This window comes from Anas acuta, chromosome 5 (assembly GCF_963932015.1).
Source record: "Anas acuta chromosome 5, bAnaAcu1.1, whole genome shotgun sequence".
Lineage (NCBI taxonomy): Eukaryota > Metazoa > Chordata > Aves > Anseriformes > Anatidae > Anas > Anas acuta.
The window spans coordinates 63,098,375-63,121,206 of record NC_088983.1 but is presented as its reverse complement, the minus strand read 5'-3'; the positions used below and the strand labels follow the sequence as shown (position 1 = coordinate 63,121,206).

General features: G+C 38.3%; 1 protein-coding gene across 6 annotated transcripts in view; it reads left to right on the top strand.

Annotated features, from left to right (window-relative positions):
- The window catches only part of SBF2 (SET binding factor 2), a 252,394-nt gene that overhangs the window by 26,463 nt on the left and 203,099 nt on the right, over positions 1 to 22,832 (top strand). For 3 of the 6 annotated variants that reach the window (XM_068685294.1, XM_068685293.1, XM_068685289.1), the window contains exon 2: positions 21,152 to 21,240. The exons of 1 other annotated variant lie outside the window; for it this stretch is intronic. In XM_068685294.1, coding sequence (XP_068541395.1) covers positions 21,152 to 21,240 — 89 coding nt within the window. Of the gene's footprint in view, positions 1 to 20,692; positions 20,733 to 21,151; positions 21,241 to 22,832 lie in introns of those variants that run through there. 2 more of the 6 variants (XM_068685292.1, XM_068685290.1) reach the window with 2 other exon arrangements.

Sequence of the window (22,832 nt, the reverse complement as noted above, 5' to 3'; positions counted from 1 at the left end):
ACTAACAGGAGAGTGATATGGGTGTGATTTTATGAAAGTTTTACTTGAAATTTAAAATTATTCAGAGGTAGGTCCATTTTTATTTATTTATTTTTCGAACCAAAATGGAAAAAAATGCTTCACTTGTTAAGGTAAAGTTTACTTTTAAACCTGTGGCAGCCTTCTTCTAGATTGTACGTTGTCTAACGCACAACCATATTAGATCATTCATTCTTTTGTTAATGAATCATTTGAATTATTTCTTTAACAATGAATCACAAAACACATTTGAAAGAAGCTGATTGAGGAGTGTATTGTTATATCAAATTTGCATCACAAATGCAACATTCCTACATATATTCCATTTGGTTTCATTAACTTACTGATCCTGTTCTTCCTCTCTACTCCTTTCTCCCTCTCCGTCTCATTTTATGTCATCTTCTGAAAGGACAGCTTGAATTCAAGCTTACTGCCTTAGATAGTCGTTGCATTTTCTTTTCTATTCCTTTAGCATAATTTGCCAATCCTTTTTTTTTTTTTTTATAAGAATCTGCCCTATGCATAAAAGTGTACAAGTAAGATTGGATATAAAAAGTGTTTTATTTACAATTCCAAACATCTACACAGGTAATTTCAAGGTATTAAAATAAAAATTTTAATGTAAAATTAGCTGAGAATGTAGATATTAGTTCCTAGGTAATGTTAAGGAAAAGATGGACTGTTAGTGCTTAGAAGTCATCTACACTGTGGAGGTATATTGTGTGTGTTTAGGAGTTAAATTTTGCGTTGCTTCTAAATTTTGCTTCGTATCGTACAATCAGTTTTCACCTGAGTTGGATTTTAATTACAGATATGTTTTGATTTTTTCAATATATTCTAGGTTATCTTAAATAGCCAGCTTCTGATCTTCAAACTGTAATATTTTGTCTTGAAGTAGTATGTTCCTGCCATATAACAGCAATGAGTGCATCTTAGGTAGCACTAACAGCAACACTTGATATCTCTGTGAAAGCAGAATTTTTGGAATATGTTGATCCAGTTGATAAACCCCCAAAGTAACTGTTAAATATTATGTCAGAGTAGTTTGGCACCTGTGGCTGTTTACAAACATATTTGATTCTTGGTAGAAAAAAATATGGTAAATATTAGTTCACGGCAGTTTACATCCAGGTAATTCACAATAAGTTGAGATTTTCATTTATCCTACTTCATTTTATATGATTCATAGTGCTCTGGTTAGTTGGCTAGAGGAAGTTGTTTCTGGAACAGTGGGAAATCAGCGCTAATAACACAGTCAGTGTTAAGAGAACTGCACAATGTTTATTGGCATTGTTACTTGTTTGGATTTGTTCTAGTTTTTTTTTGTGATTGCTATTTTTTCTTCTTTAGAGGGGGAAAAACATGAAAAAGCAAATCAGAGTAGCAGGAAATGTTTGATGTGATATATGATATATAATTGAGTAGTGAATGAAAAGGCCAAATATACATGTTATATTGAGGCATAAGTTTTTATTCAATGCATGTTTTTACACCGTTCTATGAGTTTCTTTCTGTGTAGGCATTCTTTTCCTGAAGACCTGTGAGCTAAATGATATGAAATCAGGCTGTGTACTCTCTGTCCGTGTTTGTACCCTTCATGCTGTTTCCACCATCTATACACTGAGAAGTGCAGCTGTTTGTTAATAGGTGTGATATTTGGCTTTACTTTTGCTGGGCAATGCCATGGCTTTCAGCAGCCTCTGCTGCCCTCTCCTGCTGTGCTTTCTGGCTTCTGTTCTTGGAAAACTGAGTGATTGCCAGGGAGGAGCCAGGACAAAACGGGCTTCAGAAACAGGTAGGGTGGAGGGCTCCATGCACCTTAATGCTCCTCTGTAACACATTTACCACTTAGTATGGGTTCCCCTGCCTCCTGAAGCAGCTCAGGGTTAGTTATGGAGTGGGGAGAAAGATTTCAAACGTGCTACATATATTAACCTGAAGGTAAATAAAAAACACATCAAATTGCCATGCTACTTTTGATGGTGGCATAGTTTCTTACATTTGAAGTGGTAGGCCAATCTTGCAGTGTCAGGAACTTCTGTTATACTTTTTCACATTCTTTGGTCACAAGTAGTAGAAAATGTACCTGCAGCTGTATTAGTAGCAGTACAAGAAAAATAAATGCTAGGCATGTTAACATTTCAGGTGTAATTCTAGTCAATTAGTATCTAGGTGATACTCTAGTCAATGTTTCATCAGATGCAGGCAAGAATTAGAGTTTTTTTGTTGATTTTTTTGTTGTTGTTGAAAAAGACATAATTTCCCATTTAATAAAATATTGCACATATAACTGAAATGAGGAAAAATAGTATTGAAAAGTTTGAAAAGTGAAAATTCTGTGTAAAGATGTATATTAGGGTATGCAAAATACTCTGACAATTCCTACTCTAGGAATTAGTTGGTCTGAGGATAGTCTTTGAGACAGTAAGGAAGGGATTAGAAGGGTGTCCTAGAAAAACAGTCATTGGGTTTTGCATTAAATAGTACAACAGCATCTTTAAGAGCTCCTGTTTTGGGTAACAAATAGAAAAACAGTTTAGAAAGAGTATTTGAAAATGCATTTCATTGAGACTATAAATATGCAATGAAAACAACTGGGACTTGGATGACATTGTACGGGACAAAGAGTACTTAAAATGCAGACCTCTGTGGGAAAAGTAACGTTTACTTCAGCAAGTATCATCTATCAGTTTGACAAATAAAGCTTAACTGGCATCAAGTTCTGTTATAAAAATCTACTTATGTAAAAGAATTACTATATGTTAATTTGAAATGGCAAGTATTTATTCTGTCATTTTTAGGTATTTGTCCTAGCTAGCTGTGTTGCAAAATGTATTTAGTTATTCAGCTACTTTTGGTGCTCAGGTGCTCATACAGAAGGCTGCAGCTAATTCAGTAAGCGTGTGTCTCTGGTGGAAATCAGCGTGTCAATCATGAAAATTAAAATACCATTTAAGTTGTTATCTCTCATCTGTAGAACGTTATAGGTGCGTTTATGATATTATCAGCTGCTCCTGGCAAATATTTGATTGAGCAGCCTTTAGCTGGCTCCCAAGAGCGTATTCTTCCTCAGAGCTGAGGCACGTTCCTTTTCTCTCACGCTGCAGGTGATGGGGAGCTCAGTGCCAGGATTTGGAAAGGCTGTGTGTTCTACGAAAGGCATTGAGCAGTTACCTGGGGTCCAGCGTGCACTGATCGACACTCATTTTACGGGTCTAATTTGGGTCAAAACTCATCCCAAAAGACAGAGTTTTGGTCTTACAAAAGTAAAGCTAATGAATGTCTTGTTTCAAGTCATCATGACATGCTAGGCATCTTTGTCAGAACATTTGGTAGGTTGCAGATACCCCTGGAGTTTAAAAAAAATCTGTACTTAATTAAGGTGACAACACGCATAAGGAAGGATATCTCGGAATAGTTTGGGGTGTCTTTTTGATGTGTCACTTCCGGCACGCAGAGAAATTCTTTCCTCTTTGTAGCTGTGGCGATCTGGAAGGATGCGTTTAAGAACAGGTGGAAGCAATTTGGCAATTTGACATTCAGACTGTATTACACATGCAGGTGCCACAGGATTGCAAAGTTTGTGGGGCATTTGCACTTTAGTATCATTTTTGCATGTAGTGGCAAGGCTGGGTACTACTAGCAGAGCATTTTCTTTTGGAGATTGTGTGTTAAAGAAGGTGGTGCCTGTAGCCCCTGGGGGTCTTCAGTGATAACATTCCAGGTCTGGAATCTAGGAAACAAAGAAATCTTAAGCCATAATCATTTGCTCCAATTTTGTTTTTTTGCATTTTAAAACAAAAAGGTGCCATTTCTAATTAAGGCTTACAGTGGAGGTTCAGTTTGGTGGTACTCATCTGAATAAAAACAGATGAATAAAACTTAACGTATGTGGTGCTGTGTTAAGGTTCTGAATACTTTCTTAACATTTCCATTTGAGTCTTATGATTGTGGTATATGCAGAATCCAATGAATTCCAATTATTGCTGATGATATCCCATTTGGACACTCATAAATGGTATACAGGTTAGACAGAAGGCATGCTAGAGTCCTAGCCAGTAGATGGGATTGCAGTGCAGTAGCTCTGTATGTAAATGTGAATGTTTGCTTGTAGATAGGTAGGGAGCACAGTTTTAATAGGCCTTCTTTTGCACAATCTTTTGAAATATGTACACATGGATTATACGCAGAAGTGAAGCAAGTCCTCGGCTTTCCTAACTATTAATCATTTATATCACTTTTTTTTTTCCACCAGCACATTTGAACTAACAGCATAGAGCTTAATGCACAGATGATTTTAATCCTACACCAGTGTTCTTTATATACAGGTGATACTTATTTCTGGAAGAATTTTACAATAGTCTTTCCACTGTAGTACTCCTGTTCCATGATTTTTCCTTTTGGAACTTTGGATGCAATTTTCATTTATTTTTTTTTTGGGAGGTAGGAGTGGAGTGTTGTTGGCTTTGGATTCTTTCCTAGGCTGTTTTTTAGTGTTCTCTCTGAGTGACTGCAACATGTCATGGGTAGGTAGGCAGCTCTCCCAAATTAAATATTTAAGGTTTAGTCATGTTTAGTCATTTAAAGCAGACTTTGCCTGAATGTGCCAGAATTAAAAGACTTTCTCTGATACATCTGGTTATGTTCCACTACTGAAATTCTTGTATGGTTCAAAAATAAGAACATACGGGAACAGAGAACATCAGTACAGAACAATTGTCCCTGGTTGTACCCTTTTGCCCTCTATTCCAGAGGGTTAAAATATCCTTATGGAAGTGTGGTCGATAGGATTTTCTACAGAATTGTATTATAAACAGAAGGAAGGCTTCCTGGGCCCCTTAACAGTATTTCTTCTGTAATGCATTTTTCGTTTGAAGTACTACAGAATTCGTAGTTCTGTATTTGAATTTGTAGCCCACGTGAATGTGAACACTGTTTACAGTTGAACATTTGAGAGTGGGGAATATTTTCCTTTTACTGGTTCTGTAGATGGAACATTCATGCTCTGCGCGTGGAGAATGAGAAAACACATGGACGCGTTAGCTGGAATGCATCTGGCACGTCTCTTCCTTGGGGAGATGGAGTGTTCCATAGCTGTGAATTGTTTTCTTTTCAAAGTGGCAGAAAAAGTTCTGTATTTGTTCTTTATCCAAGAATATTCTGGCTTCCCGACTTCTTCTTTTGCAACTTGAGAACTGTCTCCATCTTGTACTCCACATATGTTGTATCCCACTTACCATGAAATGTTAAGATGATCTACCAAACATTATTTATCAAAAACAAACAATCAAAAAACCCACAAGATTTTCAAATTGCAAATTGTCTTTTTGACAAGGCACTGAATGTCTCCCTGGATCTGAGGGCCTGTGTCTGCCACAATGTGATGTCACTTACAGTCAGACCATTTAGCACAACTTTGGTGCCAGGCAAGTTTTTGTCAGCAAGCTGATCAGGTGTATCCATCCTAAAAAGTCCATCTTGAGGATATTACCTTTCTGTCTACATCATAAATTTGTCAACCTGTTCAGCACTGGCTCATTCAGTAAAATCCAGGAAGATAAAGCTAAGACATGCTTGTAGTGCTGTCTTTAAGACCTTGGCCCTTGAACAGTATGGCTACTTGTGCCAGGAAAATGAAGGTAAGGTGCCAGAGTTGTGGCAGTAGCAGTCATCTTCCTTATCCTTGGGTTCTAGGTTTGCCTCCACAAGAGCTCTTATCTGTGGCTACAGTGCAGGCATTTGGTCAGTCTGGGCTGGTTACAGTACGCTATCACAGAAAAAATACCGTAGGCTTATTCTGTTCTAAGCAGGTTCATCTCTTCCAGACAAAATTCCTCGCCTTCATGAAAGTAGTACCTCAGAACCTTCCCAGAACATGGTCTCTGTTGGAACTATTATCTTCTCGGAAAGGATGATGGAACCTGCTGAAATAAATTGAGGATGCTCTTCAGTGTGGGAATGGAACCATGCTTTTTGGTCATGTTTTATCATCTGTCTGCAGCTTGGATGCCATTGCATGTAAAGAAAATCAGATTAACCTCTTTGAATTGTCTATGTGGTAAGTTTGCCCTGGCCAGCAGATGAGCCCCCCCCTACCCAGCTGCTTGCTCACCTATCCACTCCATCCAGTAGGATGGAGGAGAGAATCAGAAGGGCAAAACTGAGAGAAAATGGTTGCTTAAGACAAAGACATTTCAATAAGTGAAGGAAAAAAACAACTGATGCAAAAGTAATCAGTCACCACCTCCCACCAGCAGACTGAAGCGCAGCCTGTCTCTGAGCAATGTCTGCTTGGTAAAAACTCGCCCAGTTTTATTGCTGAGTGTGATGTTTTATATGGTACTGGAATATTTCTTTGGTCAATTGGGTCAGCTGTCCCAGCTGTGTTGCCTCCCAACCTCTTGTCCACCCATAGCCTTATTCACTTTGGGGGCAGAAGAGAAGCACAGGAGGCCTTGACACACTGCAGCAATAGCTAAAACATTGGTGTGTATCAACACAGTTTTAGTCACAACTCTAAAACATAGCACTATGTGAGCTGCTGTAAAGGAAATTAACTCTATCCCCACCAGACCCAGTACACCCCGTCCCTGAAAGCCTCCAAATTCTGTTGTTTTATTGTTCACAGGGTAAATAGAGAATTTGGGGTAAATGGTGCCCAAGGGGTTTTTAGGAAAAGTTTTAATCCTTTTTCATATGGATTGGCACTTGATATAGAAGTTCCAGGTTCAGAACCGAGTATCTTAAGCACACATCTGATTTCAGCAAAAGCATTTATTCCTTTGCCGCAGTGCATTTGGGCCGTCGGATTATTTCACACAGCTCTTCTGAAGTGAACAAGCTGTTCTTCTTTGACTTCCTGCCCGCTGAAACCAGACAAGATTAATTCTTACTCCAAGTTGTCTCCAGGACATTTCTTCAGGAGTTATTAAGAGAGACCTTGATGATATTGGTCTGTGGAGTTGACTGTAAAAATTAGTATGTGCAAAAGCTGAACACGGTGTTGCTACAAGTTGTGTAGTAATTGGAGTTATTCTTGAATCCTTGGGGAGGAGAGATCTTCCTGAGAAACAGGTTTCGGTCTTTAAGTTTGGTTCTGCAATTGCCTACTCAGCTGGCCACTGTAGTAAATCAGGACATTTTCTTTTTATGACAGATGACCTATTTATCTCATGTGACTCACTGCACCAAATGTTACCTTGGATGACTTCAAGTATGTGGGTTCTGAATTCTTCTGGCAAGTGTTCCCTTGGCAAGTGGGCCAACATTTCTTATATTTGCTGTGATAGTACTGTTCATCACATGTACTTCTCCAAATCCTCCAAACCAGTGACATCAGATGTGTTGCATGAGAGATGGGAAGCTCGGTTTCACTGCTTGGTTGTGCAACAACTGTAGTCTTGGTTAGAGAAGTTTTACTTCCATGTACTATGGCTCGGGCTCTTTGAAGCGAGGGAAAGCTCGGCTGTGATGGTTAACCTCACCTTCTGCTACTAGATGAACAGATAACATGATGCAGAGTACTTGCTCTTTCAGTACTCCTGTTGTTAGGGGGAGGAGGAAGTATAGGTGCGTGGAAGATCATCAGTCAATACCTCACCCACATAGGGCTTCAAACTCTGATATACAAATTTGGGTTGTGTTGCTTCTAAACCATGAGCAGCAGACATAATAATCCAGTGGTGAACTGTGATGATCAGTGATACCATCCAGCTTTCCTTTCTACAACAACTGGAAGCTCTTCTGCTTCTAAATGTGTTTGTATCTAGACTTTCTTGGATACGCTCTTGATTACATCCGAGTGTCTAGCCATGCTTATGTTTTTCAGGTTCCATTGTTTTAAACAAAAGATCTTTCTAGCCCAAGGTAAAGACAAGGCGTGTCGCTGTATCCACTTGCTCATATATGTAGGCGATTTTGATATTTGGACATTCTGCAATTCTTGGTGAAGTCTCTGAAATTGTTATTCCCTTACTAGCTGCCATACATCATGCTATGAAAGTGCTACGCCTTCCAGGCTGTCTTCTGTCAAGAGAAGACTGTCCTTGTAAATTGCAGAAAATTCTGTCCTTGTAAATTGCAGAAAAGCATCTACTGAGTGCATTTATCATGCTAGGTGGGTGGCTTTGAAGTTATAGCCACTTTTTGAAGGGACATATGGGTTATGTTGAAATACCAGCTTGAGAAAGAAGCACATCTAACTCTCATAGGTCTTACTTTGTGTTAATGTCTGCCCATCTGTATTTTTTGTGGGGTTTGTTTATAGCTTTTCTTCTTCAGTATTCTTTCCTTCAGACTTTCCCCTGATATTACACATGGGTCCCCTGTTAACCATTGCTGCAGCTGTCTCTGTTAGGTGGCTCCTTTATTTTTTGTGGTTTTCAGTGAAAGAGGTAGAGGAAATGAAAGGCCACGCATAGCCTTGTATGAACCTTATTTCTCAAGACAAGATATTCCGGGTGAAAGCATTCCTCTCTCTGCAATAGAGTGTTCTCCAGCCTCAAGTAATAGGATGTTTTGTGCTGCGTGAGCACCTTGTAGCTTCAGCTCTGGTTCCTGGTAAGTAAACTTCCCGTGGCAATATTCCTTCTCTGTTGTTTCCTGTTTGTGTATGTGGAGTGTGATCGTATGTTTCAGTTCCAGTAATGTGCCTTTTTCCATCTCAAGTAACTGAATTACTAGGCTTTCTGTCAGTTAGAATTCATGTCAGGTCATTCAATTTACATCCTGGCAGGGCTTCAGAAGTCTATATAAGAGTGTTAGCTGCTGTTTTCTTCAGAACTACTGTAATACTAAAAACACTCTTGGAGAATCACTGCCTAGTGCCTTTTATGCTGCAGAATTCTTCTTGCTGTCACATTAAGAAAATATTCTATATGCAGACTACATAAGAATACCACAACTAAAGACAATTATTTACTGAAGTTTAAAGAATGCCTATTATTAGGCTACAGCTGAGAACAGAATGTGGTGAGAATTATTTTTTGTGGCAATAGTACTGCTTAATAAAAATCAAATGACATTTTTAAGCATTCAGATGCATGGCGACACAAGAACTGAAACCCCTTGGTGGAGACATTTTGCCGAGACAAAGTAGCTGTGCGGATGTTTTACATAAAACTTTATCACTTACTCGTGGCTTTGAGCAATTAATCTTTCTCTGCATATACGATGGGGTATCTCTGTTTTGATAGGCTATCTGTCAGCATGGTAACCAAACATAGTGTCCTTTATTAGAGATTTTGAGGTGTTAGGATAAAAAGTGCTGTAAGTTGAAATACTAAGCTTGTGTTCTGACATCCGCAACAATGACAATATCTTTTGAGTGCAGCTGTTGGACCGAAGGTGAAGTATCAGGCAAAATGTTTGAAAATTAAATGGCTTCTCCTTAAATCTAATGGTCCCAACAATGATTTTATTTAGTACAATGTAGCCTTGTACACATCTTCCTACTTCCTACCGCTGGTTTATACCCCATTTTGTGCTGGGAGTTTCAGGGCTGCATCAGCAGTCGGTGCAGGGTATTTTCTATCATGTTAATGAAGCAGATCTGTCAGCACAATAGCTGTCAATGCAAGATGCTGAAACTATAGGAGACGATACAAATGCTATTCCTTTATGAGGTGGTAGTTCTTGAGAGAGTGGTACCAAAATTAAAAAACAAAACAAAAAAAAACCAAACACCACAAACCCTTCAAATCTGAAGCTGACAGGATTTTCTGATAAAAATGCAGTAGCCACTGTTAGATCCAGGTCTGCGTGTATTGGTGCAAGTTGACTAACAAGTTCCTGCCCGTTAATATCTTCAAAATTTGGGGATATTTTGGGGAAAGAAGAGTTGAAGGATGTGAACTTGTTCCTCTTTATTTATGCATATCTTGAGCATTGCATAAAAAATCTGAACTTCACATTTTTGCTTTCTTTATGTATTTAAAGCAGTGCTCTCTTGTGTTTCTTTTATGTGCTTTATAATATTATTCCTATGGAAAGGAGGCTAATAGAGTTTTCATCTGTGATCTGTATGTGGTATGTGCAGAGAACTCTGTGTTATGTTAACCAAAAAGAGTGGGGGTGATGGGTAACTCAAATAACACCTTTCTACCTGGTAGAAGAATTAGAAGAGCATCTTCAGCTATTTCTGTTCTTGTAATAAACTCAATTTATTGCTCAGCTACTTTTGCTGTTAGCATCAAACCGATAAAGATGTTAGAAACTAGACTATGCAGAACTATCTCATTAACATGTTCATCTTCAAGGACTTTAATATAACTTCTTTTAGAAGAAAGAGCCAGCATATTTGGATATTTCAGTAAATTTTTCAGATAGTTTCTGTAAAATATACTGAGATCTAAATAGTGACAAATGGTGTGGCTTTACATGTATAACATTGATTTGTATATTCTGTTGGTTTTAAAAGGAAAACAACCACTTTCTTGTTATTAGCTCTTTATACTTCACAGGTAGCTGCAAAACGTTTGGCTGCCAAACTGTTTTAAAATAAATCACAGAAACGACTTTCTTTGCTATAGCCATTTATCTCTTTTTTTTTTTTTTTTTTTTTTTCATAGAGGTCAGGAATACTAAGCCAATTGAACTTGTAAATGTATGTTTCTTTTCCTACTCCAGCCATATGCTTTACATAGGTTGGTTTACTTCAAAAGATAGATGAGGATCTAGGGAAAGGCAGAATACATTCAGTTTCTAAGAAAAAAATGCTGATTTGTAGTGAAGATAAATCTTTTGCTAACAGAGTCAAAACTTCAATTATGGGAAGTCAAGGCATCTAGAACTGTGTTCTACTGCTGTATTCGTTCTGCCTCATAGCATAGAAAATCTGTGCTCAGTCTTCTTTCTGTCTCTCAAAAAATGTACCCTGCTTGCTTATCATGAGTCTGTGTGTTGGTGAGCCTCATACTGAACTAAAGTTATCAGCCAGCTCTGGGAAGTGTTTTGCTTACTCTTTTGCAACATTGCATTCCCTGCTAATTAGATATATCCGACTCCCTGGTGCCTTTAAAACAAGTCAAAGCTTGAGAAGACACATTTGGTCTTGTAGTGCGACATTTTTCCTCATCAGCAACATTTTCAGGTGATAATTCACCCCGGTACTCTAATTTTATCTTTTTTTCAAAGATAGACTGAGGTAGGGATAAGATTCTTCATGCACTCTTAATGTTTGCGTGAATTCCCTCTTGACAGGAGGTCTTAAATGCTGTTACACAAACCACTGTAATTTTTGGAGCAAATGGTTTTTTTTTGTTTTTTTTTTTTTTTTCCTCTCTTAGTGGTTGTTTGCGAACCTCTCCAATAGGGAAAATATCTTATATACATTCTGAGAAAGCCATTTGCTTTGTATTATTTTGACTTTATAGATGCAATAGGCGTGACATTTTTGTCTTTTGTTTTGGAATGTTCTCTTGAATCACCATTTTTATGAGAGTTAGCGTCAAAGCTCTTTTCTTTTGACAGAATTTAAGCTCTATGACTCCTTCCCTCAAACAAAACCACTTTTTCAGACCATTGGATATAAATGTGTGCTTCGAGGGAAATTTTTGCCTTAAAAATGTCTTCGTCCAAAACTTCACAGATATTTTCAAAGGAAGACCTGTGTATTTGCTTATTCCAACATGTGTGTTCAGCTACTGCTGATGTTCTGTCAAACAGGCTGGATATAATACTATTCTGGTAGTGTGCGCATCAGTTCTGGAAGCATTTCCTGATCTCAAGACACAGTTTCTGTAAAAGAAAAATTTCCTTGTTTGTATCTCAGAATAAGCAATACAAAAGGCAAATATTCTGAATGATGCGTTGAGTTTGATAGTAACTGTGTTATTGTTATATTATCAGGTTGGATTTGTATTCCTACTATTAATTATGCTTATAGCTAGCAGCTGAAGGGAGTAGAGAGAAGCTACAGGCTAACACAAGATGCATTGCATAAGCCTTGTTTCTTCAGGAAACCGACTGAGGAGCAGTGAAGATGTCCTGGGTAAGCCAGAGAGCTAGCAGTTCAGAAGAGGTTGAAGGTACTGAGTTCTGATAAGTTTTGTGGAAACTTTTTTTGTGTGTGTGTGTATTTAGGTAGTCCAATAGAACTGTAGATGTATTCTGTATTAGAAAAAACTTACAGGATAATAAAAATGCTATTGCACATCAGACAGCATGTGGAACAGATGTTAAAGATATATTAAAAAAATTATCTGTGCTCTGACCTTATTAAAATGAGATCCTAACAACTGGGATCAAGCCGTTTGAGAATTCAGCCTTCAATAGCTTGATGCTCACAGTGCTGCTACCTGGTCTTCCTTCTTGCTCTCCTCATCTAGATTTTCAGTATTTTTTTTTTTGTCGTTTTGTCATGATTTTTTTCTTTTCCCTTGTTTAACTTGATTTTTTCCCTTCTTCTCTCATTTGTTATTCAGCATATGTTTATGAAAATAGAATATTAATAGAATATTAAGAAATAGAATATAATAGAATATTAAGAAATTTTCTTTGACACTTACAGAGTTCTGTCTGTAACTTGGCTAAATATTGGAAGGTCCTAAAGGATCAATTAAAAAATGTATTTTCATAACCACGTATGTGGGTCTTTCAAAGTGAAAAACTTTTTATGATACTTTAGATGGCATTTAAACTGAAATTACATTGAACAGTGTGTCTTTTTGCTGCTGCCACGTGATCTCTCATATTTCCACAGAATGTCACAGAAAGAATCTCTTTTTGTCTCAGCATTGCAACCTTATTTTTCAAAGTTCACACAGGTACAAATAAAGCTGAACAAACAAAACCCAAACATGGGCCCAAGCCAAAACCAAAAGAGTAAGCTGTTTTTCTGACATTTTAGACATTAATGGCATATATCCGTATTCAGCATACTGAGTCTGAATTTTGTTTAGGATTATTATCTGTGTGATATCATCCATATAATTATGCATACAATGCATATAATTATGATTTTCTCTGCCTATTACCAGGCATGATTAAACACTTCCAAAAGTTCTAAGATCTGCTCCTACTTCCTATCTTAGCTGTCAGATGTTTCTATTTTATTATTTTGTATATCTGAGCAATAACCTGTACTTGGTAAAAATAATAGATGTAGCATTCCCCCCCCCCACCTTAGTTTTGTTTCTACTCTGCTAAAAGAAAAAAAGAAACATGTTAACACATGCTTGTGCTTGAAATAAATAGCCAAAAGACGTTAGATATTCTCACTTAGAGAATATCTTATAACTGTTGCATTTGCACCTGAATCTTCATATTCAGGAATTCCCTAAATCTTATTTTATTTATTTTATTTTATTTTTCTTGAGCACTCAGAGAAGCTCTAAGACCTGGATTCTAAGTACAAAGCAGAGGGCAGTTTTGTCATCTTAATTTTTATACCTTCCTTGAAAATAAATAGAACAGATTTTTTCCAAGACAGCTGGGGAAGTCTTGTTCAGTTTGGTGTATTCAAAAGAATGTTTGTTCAATATAGAATGCTTATTTTTAACTCTGGTCTTCCTTTCCTATCCAAAAGCTGGCAGAAGTCAGTTGTTTGCAAACAAAAAGGGGAATTGTCTGTGAGCAGGAAACTTTCTCCCTTCCAGTCCCTCAAGCTTTTTCCTAGCTTCTTGAATATTATGCCAACCACTGGGGAGAGAATAGCTTGAAAGCAGTTTAACGTTCACCATTGCTTTCTCTTGTCAGTTATTTTCTTTCAAGACTTTTATAAAGCTGTGTTATTGTCCACCCAACAAAAATGTGGTGTATGTCTGGAAGTGTAGCGTGTCCCAGAGTTCTTTTTGGAAATGAGGTTCGCAAGTGTTAGAGCCAAGCTGTAGTAAATGCACCAGTAACTTACTCAGATAAAATCTGGGGGTAATGAGAATCCCAGTGAAAGGTGGTGGTAATGAAGGGTTCTTCAATAGTAACTGACACCTCTATAGGCTCTAGACAGTGTAATGTTTTCTTCAGTTTCTAATTCTAGAGTTTTATAGAACACTTCAGATTATTGCCAAAGTTGCTACATAGGCTTTTAAAAACGGTAGTTGCCACAGCAGCAAAAGGAAATATGTTTTTACATAAATAACAATTGAAAATGTCAGTGAGGTCATGGCCACTAGTTGCTAAGCTTTTGGTCTAAAACACAGCGTTGAAAATGAGATAGCACTTTACATAGCTAAAAAACTCTCAGGTATAATTCTGACTTGGTGATGTTTGGTATGTGGCTATTCAGAGAGAAAAAATGATGGAGTGAGTAATGGCTGGCCAAATCATTTTGTGTGCTGTCAGCCAGTGAGTGGTATTAGATATTGCTGGAGTAGGTAAATATGCATTGAACCAATAATGATTATAACATTTGTTTATTCGCTCTTCTACCTCTTCATTCTGACCATGTTTCACTTTCCTCTGATTTCGCTTCCTTGCTCTTCTGCATTGTATAATATTTGTCCATTTTCATTTTGCATTGCATTGGATGAAGTTCATTCCTAAAGGTTAATTTTTCCAAGACTTCACAAACCTACTTTAAAGGTTTTCTTACTGAGTAGGAATTGATTATCGGTTCTGCAGAACAGAAAAGTACCAAAATCAAATACTGAGACATTCAGGAAATGGAACCATCCAAGTGTCTCAGGTAGTTCTGACTAACTGTGTCAGTACATTTGGGGAGGATTAAAGTACAACTTTTTTTTTTTTTTCTCTGAGAAGTTCAACACAATTTTCCTGTTTACAAAGAGAAGTATCGAAAGATCATCTTATCCTGTTGTTTTTTATATCCTTGATAATATGGCAAGCATCCAGGATGTCTGTTGTTCAGATTCCCAAGATTGTTGAATGCATTTCTTTGACTTCATTAAGATGAACTGACTATGAATTTTGCCAGTTGCACAAATAATGATATCTGTGGTCACTGTGGGAAGTCTGCCTTGCTAAAAGCACCGGCATTTTTTTTTAACCTTTTATGGCTGTTAGGCCACAATAAAGTGTTTCCTCTGTAGAATACACTAGTTAAATTCTCTTTAGGTAAATTTTCATGTCCACTCTACTTCAGACTTTAAGATGCACATAACTTGTAATGTGTTACAGTGGCTTTGAGCAGATTTTAGAACTTTGTGCCATATCAAAGAAGTATTTTCCTTTCTAGGTATTTAGTGTTCTTGTTTACCTTGGTTCCAGCTCTGCTTTCCATCTTGGGACTGAGTTAAACTCTTCTAAAACAGAGATATCTTTTGTGATATTTTTTTCTTGTCATCAAGACTTCTGTAGCATAACTGGAGAGTTACAAGCCAAATAACAGGAGTCCTTCTGTTATCGGGGGTGGCAGAACTGAAAAGACCGTCTTAAACACACCAGAAACCACTACAGCACTGCCCAGAGGCCATAGATAGTACCGAAGAGTTGAATTCTTCGGTTCTTCCTTAGTCCAGCTTCCAGTAAGCTCCGGTCTAAGTGTTGTTCCTTAAGAAGCAGTTTCTTAAAGAAAATGTCACTGAAAACTGTGCAAAACAAGAAATCCTGGGAACATGTGTTGATACAAATTTGATTCTGCTGCCACCTAGACTATTTTATTCCTCTGCCACCCTGCTCCCTGCCGCAGCCCTAGAACAGGAAGACATCAAAGGGGGAAAACTGGAAGGCAGTTATTTTGGGTGGGTTCTTTGTGAAGAAAGAGTGAAGAATGCAGACCTGCTAAAGGGAGCCCAAGGGGACCCATAAAGGGGCCATGCTCGCAATTTGTATTGGGGTTTAGGGGCAGGAACTGCCCCTAAACTGCCCCTTCAGTTTATGAACTGAAGGTTGATTTCAGTTGTGCTTAAGTGTCAGTGGTATGTCTTAAAACAATTGCTATGTTGAGTGTTTATTTCGTAAAGGATATCCTCCTAATCTGAGCTATTGTTGTTTGACGTAATCCATGCATGTTTGTAAACACTAATTTCAGTAGGGGAGCCAGCCTGCAAACTATACAAGCGTTAGGTAAAAATGGTCTACCGATCTTTCTAATTGGTAAAATTGAGTTTTCCTCTTTTTTTTTTTTTTTTTTTTTGTTCTGTTCACATTCAGCTGTCTGATCTTGCTGAAGGTCACGTTAGCAGTGGGTTCTTGTGATCTGCGGGGGAATTCGGGTAGTTGGCTGCTTGTAGGTATGGCTGATAGGTGTTGAGGAGAAGCAAAGGTTGTTGTGTGTGGAAATGAGGTAGTGGGGCTTGGTATTAAGAGTTGTCACAGCAACCATTATCATCTGTGCTGGGCTCCGATTCCATTAATTGCTTGTTAGCATTCTTGTTGTGTGTCTTCTGTTAGATTTAAAATGTTTACCCTTTGCTGTTTCAAATTGTTTAAGAGCACTGATGCAAAAGATTTCACTTCCCAGCGGATTTTAGTGATTTCTGGAGCACTCAGTACTGTTTTGTGAAGGATAAGCAGCACTTTACTCTGCCACTTGCACCTGTGTATCTTTCACTGTCAGCATGTTTCTGAATTTCAACATGTAAACCTTTGCCTCTGAGTACTCAAAACGATCTAGTAACTTTATATCTGGGATGTATAATGGTAGCTTTGAAGTATTTTGCGTGGCTTAATTGTTCTTTGTGTAGTGCCCCCTCATTCTTGATGATCTGTAGTGTTTCTTCTGTGCAGACTGAAAACGATGTATTTTGTAGTTTTCTTTACAGATCAACAAAGTTCTTATACCCTGAGCTTTGCTTGTGTAATTATTAACTCAAATGTACAACTCAAATGTATTTTTATCATGGGTTTGTAAGTAAAAAGACAGAGTTTATCACAGTTCTCATTAATTTGGAATGTAAGTTGCATTAACAGCTTGCTTCTGGAATTCCAAGGGCAAGCAAGAGATGGCATGTGACCTTTCATGGGGAAAGATTTATACAAGAAGGGAGTTTAGGGGACTAGGGTTCAGGAACCAGCGAATTGTGCCAGAATTTTAATGTGTTGCATGTTTGTATTGCTTAAAGAGAAAGATGGGAAGAAGGGAATGAGAAAGAGGGCAGATTAGAAGAGTTTATCTGGGGAGAAAAGTTGCTTTTTCTTTAATTTGTTAAGGTATACACTGCTGATTCAGAATTCCTACAGGCTAAAATTTTGTTCTGATCTTGGACAAATTAGCTATGAATATGTATAAGAAAGGCACATAATGTATGTCTAAAAATTCAAGCCTAATTTGCTGTTTGGTCAGAATTGGTTTGTAATAGGTTGACTTCAGTAATCCTCAAGGTAAAGATACTGTTGGAGTTCTTTTTATTATTATTTTTTTCTACTTATCTTCATGCAAATGAAATTATAGTTCATTGTTGTAGGTGTGAAATCACAGCTTTCAAAATTACTATAAGATCATCACAATTTTTGTACACCATATTACATTTAAATATCTTAACAATTGAAGAAAAATCATTGCAAAATACTTCAGTTAAAGTATAGGAAGTCTTGCTTTTGTAGGGTGTTAACATGCAGTGATCTTTCATGCTGTGCTCATGCATGTGTATGCTATATTAAATAGTTTGAGGGATGTGGCTAGTGCATCTGAGCTTAAGCAGTCTTGAAAAATAATAATAATAAAAATTCCATGTGATCATTTTGCATATAGTGAGCAGTGTTGGTTATGGCATTTCCACTGGGTTTTGGGGCAGCTCGGACATTGTTTGAGAGGATACCAAAAGACAGAAACCTTTCCATTCTGCTGACTGTGACTATCTGAATCCATTAATATGGAGATAAGCTGTTTTTCCAATTTAAATCCAAAGTGCCTGTATTAATGTCTACCAGTTCTTCCTGTCGCTCTCAGTAAACGGAGTGGAATGAACAGGAAAAAGCTTTGGGGATCTGTGAAGTTGCTGGAGGCACTAACTGAGGAGGCTGAGCTGCAAGTCCACAGGCTGCTCAGTGTGTGTGTTTAATGGGGTAACACGTTTAATTAATTAGGGCTAGTTAACAGGACTTTCACTTGGTATTAAAGGAATGTCCTTCTAGGGCTAAGAACTAATGAAGGGACCTTGAAAGGAGCCTTTGGAAATTGTAGATACTGAGTGGAGGGAATGTGGTAGGGATCTAGCACTTATTCTTTCATTGGAAAACCTTAATCACCTTATTTTATTTTACTTAGATAAAATGGGCAAAGGCTGTTACTTAACCAGTGAAAGCAGCGGAGAGAGGGACAGAGGTTACCGAGTTACTTCCTTCTCTATTTTAACCAAGTGAATTGTACAATGTACAGAGTGGGGACCTGCTGTTTGTCACAATGTCAGCATAGGCACTTTTGAAGCCCACCTGATGCAGAGTGCCTCAGTTCAGAGGGAAAGTTTATGTCATACAAAATCTAGGACACCAGGGGATGGATGCATCTAAATGCATGCTGAAGGCATAGGCATTACTGAAAGGGCAAAATGATGTATGTAAGTGTGCCTTCTTCCCGTTCTATTTTTTGATTTTTCCTTAACAGAGATCTGCAAAAAAACTGTACAGTGGAGTAGCAAGCAAGACCAGCAGTAAACAGTTTTCCTGCTAACATCTACATAACTAACCAGCTCTCCTAACTGAAGAGCTACCACCCATAGCCTTTACCTCCAAAGACAACGCCATCGTTCTTAAAGGCAGCATGGGAAGTGTAGTTGGGAGAGTCAAGTGAGTATTCCCCTGGCGTGTTGGTAGTAGTCTCCTCAGTTGGTAAGATAGTTTCAGTTACACATACCACCTGAAATTTCAGCTTTTTCAAGGCCCGTTCCGTCTCAGTTGCGTTAGGCACTACCGTGACGTTTTCAGTTAAATCTGAGCCTGAAGAGGCAGGTAAGTGCGTTGGTGCGCTTGATGATGGTCTAGTTGTAGTTGGATCTGGTACACATGAATTAATTTGAACATCTGCAGTAGGGAAAGGAGACACGTAAAGGTTATGCTTCTGTTAGGTTTGTACTTACTGCGCACACGTTTACAGAAATTGTTACCCAGCCGTTCCCTTCTGCAAATTAGTTGTTGCCTTATCCAGATCAGGCACGCTTATTTCGTATGTGTAGCTAAGACACTGATTATGCCCTTTTTATCATTACTCACATGGTTAAACACTTGGAGTAAATGAGATGCTCGTTTTGTATTTGCATACCCATAATCTATTCCTCCCGAACAGTACTGAGAGTGGTAATCCATGTTAAACACACACACCGACCTCCTGCAGAGCAGAAGGCTTAACTGCAGATTCAAGCTTCAAAAATATTTGCAATATATAACACGCTTGAAGATAAATGCTATTTTAGGTACCTTTTATCCTTATTAGGTACCTTCCACAACCTTAAGGGGCCCTGCAAGAAAGCTGGAAAGGGACTCATCGGGAGCGGTAGGACAAGGGGTAATGTCTTTAAACTAAAAGAGGGGACGTTTAGATATTCGGAGGAAAACCTTCACTCAGAGGGTAGTGAGGCCCTGGCACAGGCTGCCCAGAGAAGCTGTGGATGCCCCAGCCCTGGAGGTGTTTAAGGCCAAGCTGGATGGGGCTTTGGGCAGCCTGGGCTGGTGGGAAGTGTCCCTGCCCATGGCAGGGGGTTGGAACCAGATGATCTTTAAGGTCCCTTCCAACCCGAGCCGTTTTGTGATTCTGTGATCTGCAAATCTCTGTCATAGGACCTCTCTGTGGAAGGATTAAGTGTTTTGTGTTTTTTTTTTTTTTTTTCTTTACTTGTCTTCACATCTGATGGGAAACTTCTTTCTTCCAATGGTTGTATCTTGTGATGAAGAACTACTCACTTCCACATTTTCCCTTTAAAATGTGCCATTGCTATAATGCATCCTTCCACAAAACTTTATTTTTAAGTCAGATCTTTCTTTATGTTGGTGACTCTTTGAAGATTCATCTTAACTGGGTTGCCGTAAAGAGTTTCCTAGGTAAAGGAAGAGCTGTGTGCACAAGCCAAGCAAAACCAGGAATCCTTTGCTACTTCCCATCGGCAGGCAGCTGTTCAGCTGCTTCCAGGAGAGCAGCGCTCATCATGCAGAACAGTTTCTTGGGAAGACAAACACCATCACTCTACATGCCTCCCCCCTTCTTCCTCCTTTCCCCCAGCTGATATTGCTGAGCGTGACACCACATGTTGTGGGACACCCCTTTGGCCAGTCAGGGTCAGCTGTCCTGGCTGCGTCCCCTCCCAGCTCCTTGTGCACCCTCAGCTTGCTTGCGGGCAGAGCAGCACCAGCAGCTGAAATGACATGGACTCTGTGCAAGTTCTGCTCTGCAACAGCTAATCAAGGTGTGTTATCACCACTGTTTTCATCAAAAATCCAAGCCACAGCATTGTGTGAACCTCTACAAAGATAATTAACTGTCCCAGCTAAAAACCACGAAGGCATATTGGTTAATGTAAGTTTACTTTTGCTTTGCTACATTACATTGTGCTTTATCCCAGAGCTAAACTTCAGTAAGAAAGGTTATGGTTCTTTTCAAGATGTTCTCCAACAGTTCCAGCATGAGGAACACACAGATCCATGTTTGTGCATGTGTTCCTGCACCATTCAGGATGACAGAACACAACAGTTGAACATCTGTGGCTTTTCTGAAGGGCTTCGTATCTATTGCACTGTATCTTAAAAAAAAAAAAGAAGGAAAACGAGAGAATTGGATGAGCAAAGTTAGTAGAAGTAAACATTTTTTCTCTACTCTTTTTAGTGCAGAAAATTGCTGATGTCCTAGGAAACGAACCGATTCATGTCAGGGCACTGTAATGTTCTAGGTAAACTGTCTGAACTTTTAACCTATGAACTTATCTGTTTGGAAGACGACCTTTTGACAAATGTTTGATTTTCGTTTTTTATTTTTCTAATAATGGATCATCCATTACTTTTTATTTTAATTTACTTCTGTTTGTAGCCTGTAATAGCCCCAAATCATTTATCACTGTAAGTATGCATGGCAGCTGTAGGCTGGATGTAGTTTGCAGCTTCATTTCCTATAGCAACTCCTCATGTTGCTACTGGAGAATATTAGGATTTATATTTATTGTGTGACTTCAAGGCACATTTGAGGAGTTTGTTTAGCTTCTTGGGCTGCTAGTATTGGTATATTCTGAAAATATTCTAAAACTTATGGCAGTTGAAATTTCACCAGTTTGTATTTGAACTTTATCTTTTAGTAATTGAATTTATTTTTCAGCAGGCCCAGCAGAAGGTTTGGGAAAAATAATACAAAGATTTCCTCAGAAGGACTGGGAAGATACTCCTTTTCCACAGGGAATAGAGTTGGTAAGTTTGCACTACATTTCATAATTTTTAGAACTTCTTTAACATATAGTTAGAAGATGTGTTTGCCTTCACACAATAACATATTATTTACCTTGACAGGAAATGGAGACAAGTTATGCGAGTAAAGGGGATAGATAATGGCTTTTAGAATAATAATTTATTACTGTTCTTTACTTGTAAGTTGGTATTCCTAGAATACAGTAAGTCTGCTGCAAAGTTACAGTGTATTTATGTTTGGTTTGCGTCAATAAGTTTATCATTGACCACATTTTTTAAAAGCATCCTTCAGATTGCAGATGACTTTTCAAATGATTTTCAAATAAATAAAAATGTGTAATTGTATACTGTAAAATAAATAAAAATAACATCATGATTAATTGGCTTCATTATAATGGTTGGTTTTTCCCAGTACTCTGTCCTGAACAGATAGCATAAGGAGTGCTAAGGAAAACTGTGCTGAACAAGACTGGCATATGGTGATCTATTTTAAATACTCCTTGTGATAATTCATTCTTTCCTTCCCTTGGTCTGATAATACAATGTGTAGGTTTATCTTATTCATCGAGGTCAGGCATTCATTAGGTACACGCCCCTAAGAAGTCCTGCAGAGAAATGAAATATGTGGTCATACACTGCAAATTAGGTTTCTGAGAAGTCAGAGTGAAACTTACTGCTGTGAACTTAGGAACTTCTGGGACAGGATGAGCTAGGGAAGGAGATGGCCTGTAGGAAGTGTTGCAATAGAAGTCTTTGCACTGCAGGACAAAATTGGCTGCAGAGGACAAAGGCACTGATGCTTCATTAAACTTACTACACAGATATAGCAGACATAGCAAGCTTTTATTGATATGATACCTTTCACGTGCTGTTTAGCTAACTCACAGAGTCATGCCTTTGGCTATGTCTTCTCCTGTGTAAGGAGGAAAGGGCATCTTGGTGTTTAATGCTTGCGCCTGCTCTTACGTGGTAGAGGTTTGTGTTCATTGTGTGCTGGTGTACACGACTGGCTGCTTGTTTTCAAGTGTGGTTTAAGTTTCTTCATAGTCAAGCACAATCCTTATGTTCTGGGGGAATGTCATACATTAATTACTGGTGCAAGCATTATTTCCGATACACGTGATGGATAGTTACAGTGCTTGTGGTACACTTGCATAATACTACATTTAGCAATGTAGTGCTGTGCTGAAACAATGGAAGCTCCTGCTTTCTCTGGAGTATTTCTACTACTGTTACAACATTATACCACTATGTATAGCAATTGTTGTGTACTTTGGCTGGGAGCTGTCGTCTTAGTGCATGCCTAGCCAGTGTGTATGCTCGGTGAGCACCCAGTTCAGATAAGTGAGTGTTTTACACAGTACACACACTTGCAGATCTTTAGAAGAAAAATAAGGCCTAGGCGTTTTTTGTTCATTTCTAAACCACTCTCTTAGGGTTGAACTAGGTGGTCTGATCTTGCCTTAAACAACTGCAAGCATCTGAAGCATACTAAGGTGTTTTTTTTAATCATCAATTACCAATTTCAAAGTAACACAGCTCGTTTACAATGATGTTTTGAAATAAATGAGCACAGTTTTGCTTAAAGCAGTGAA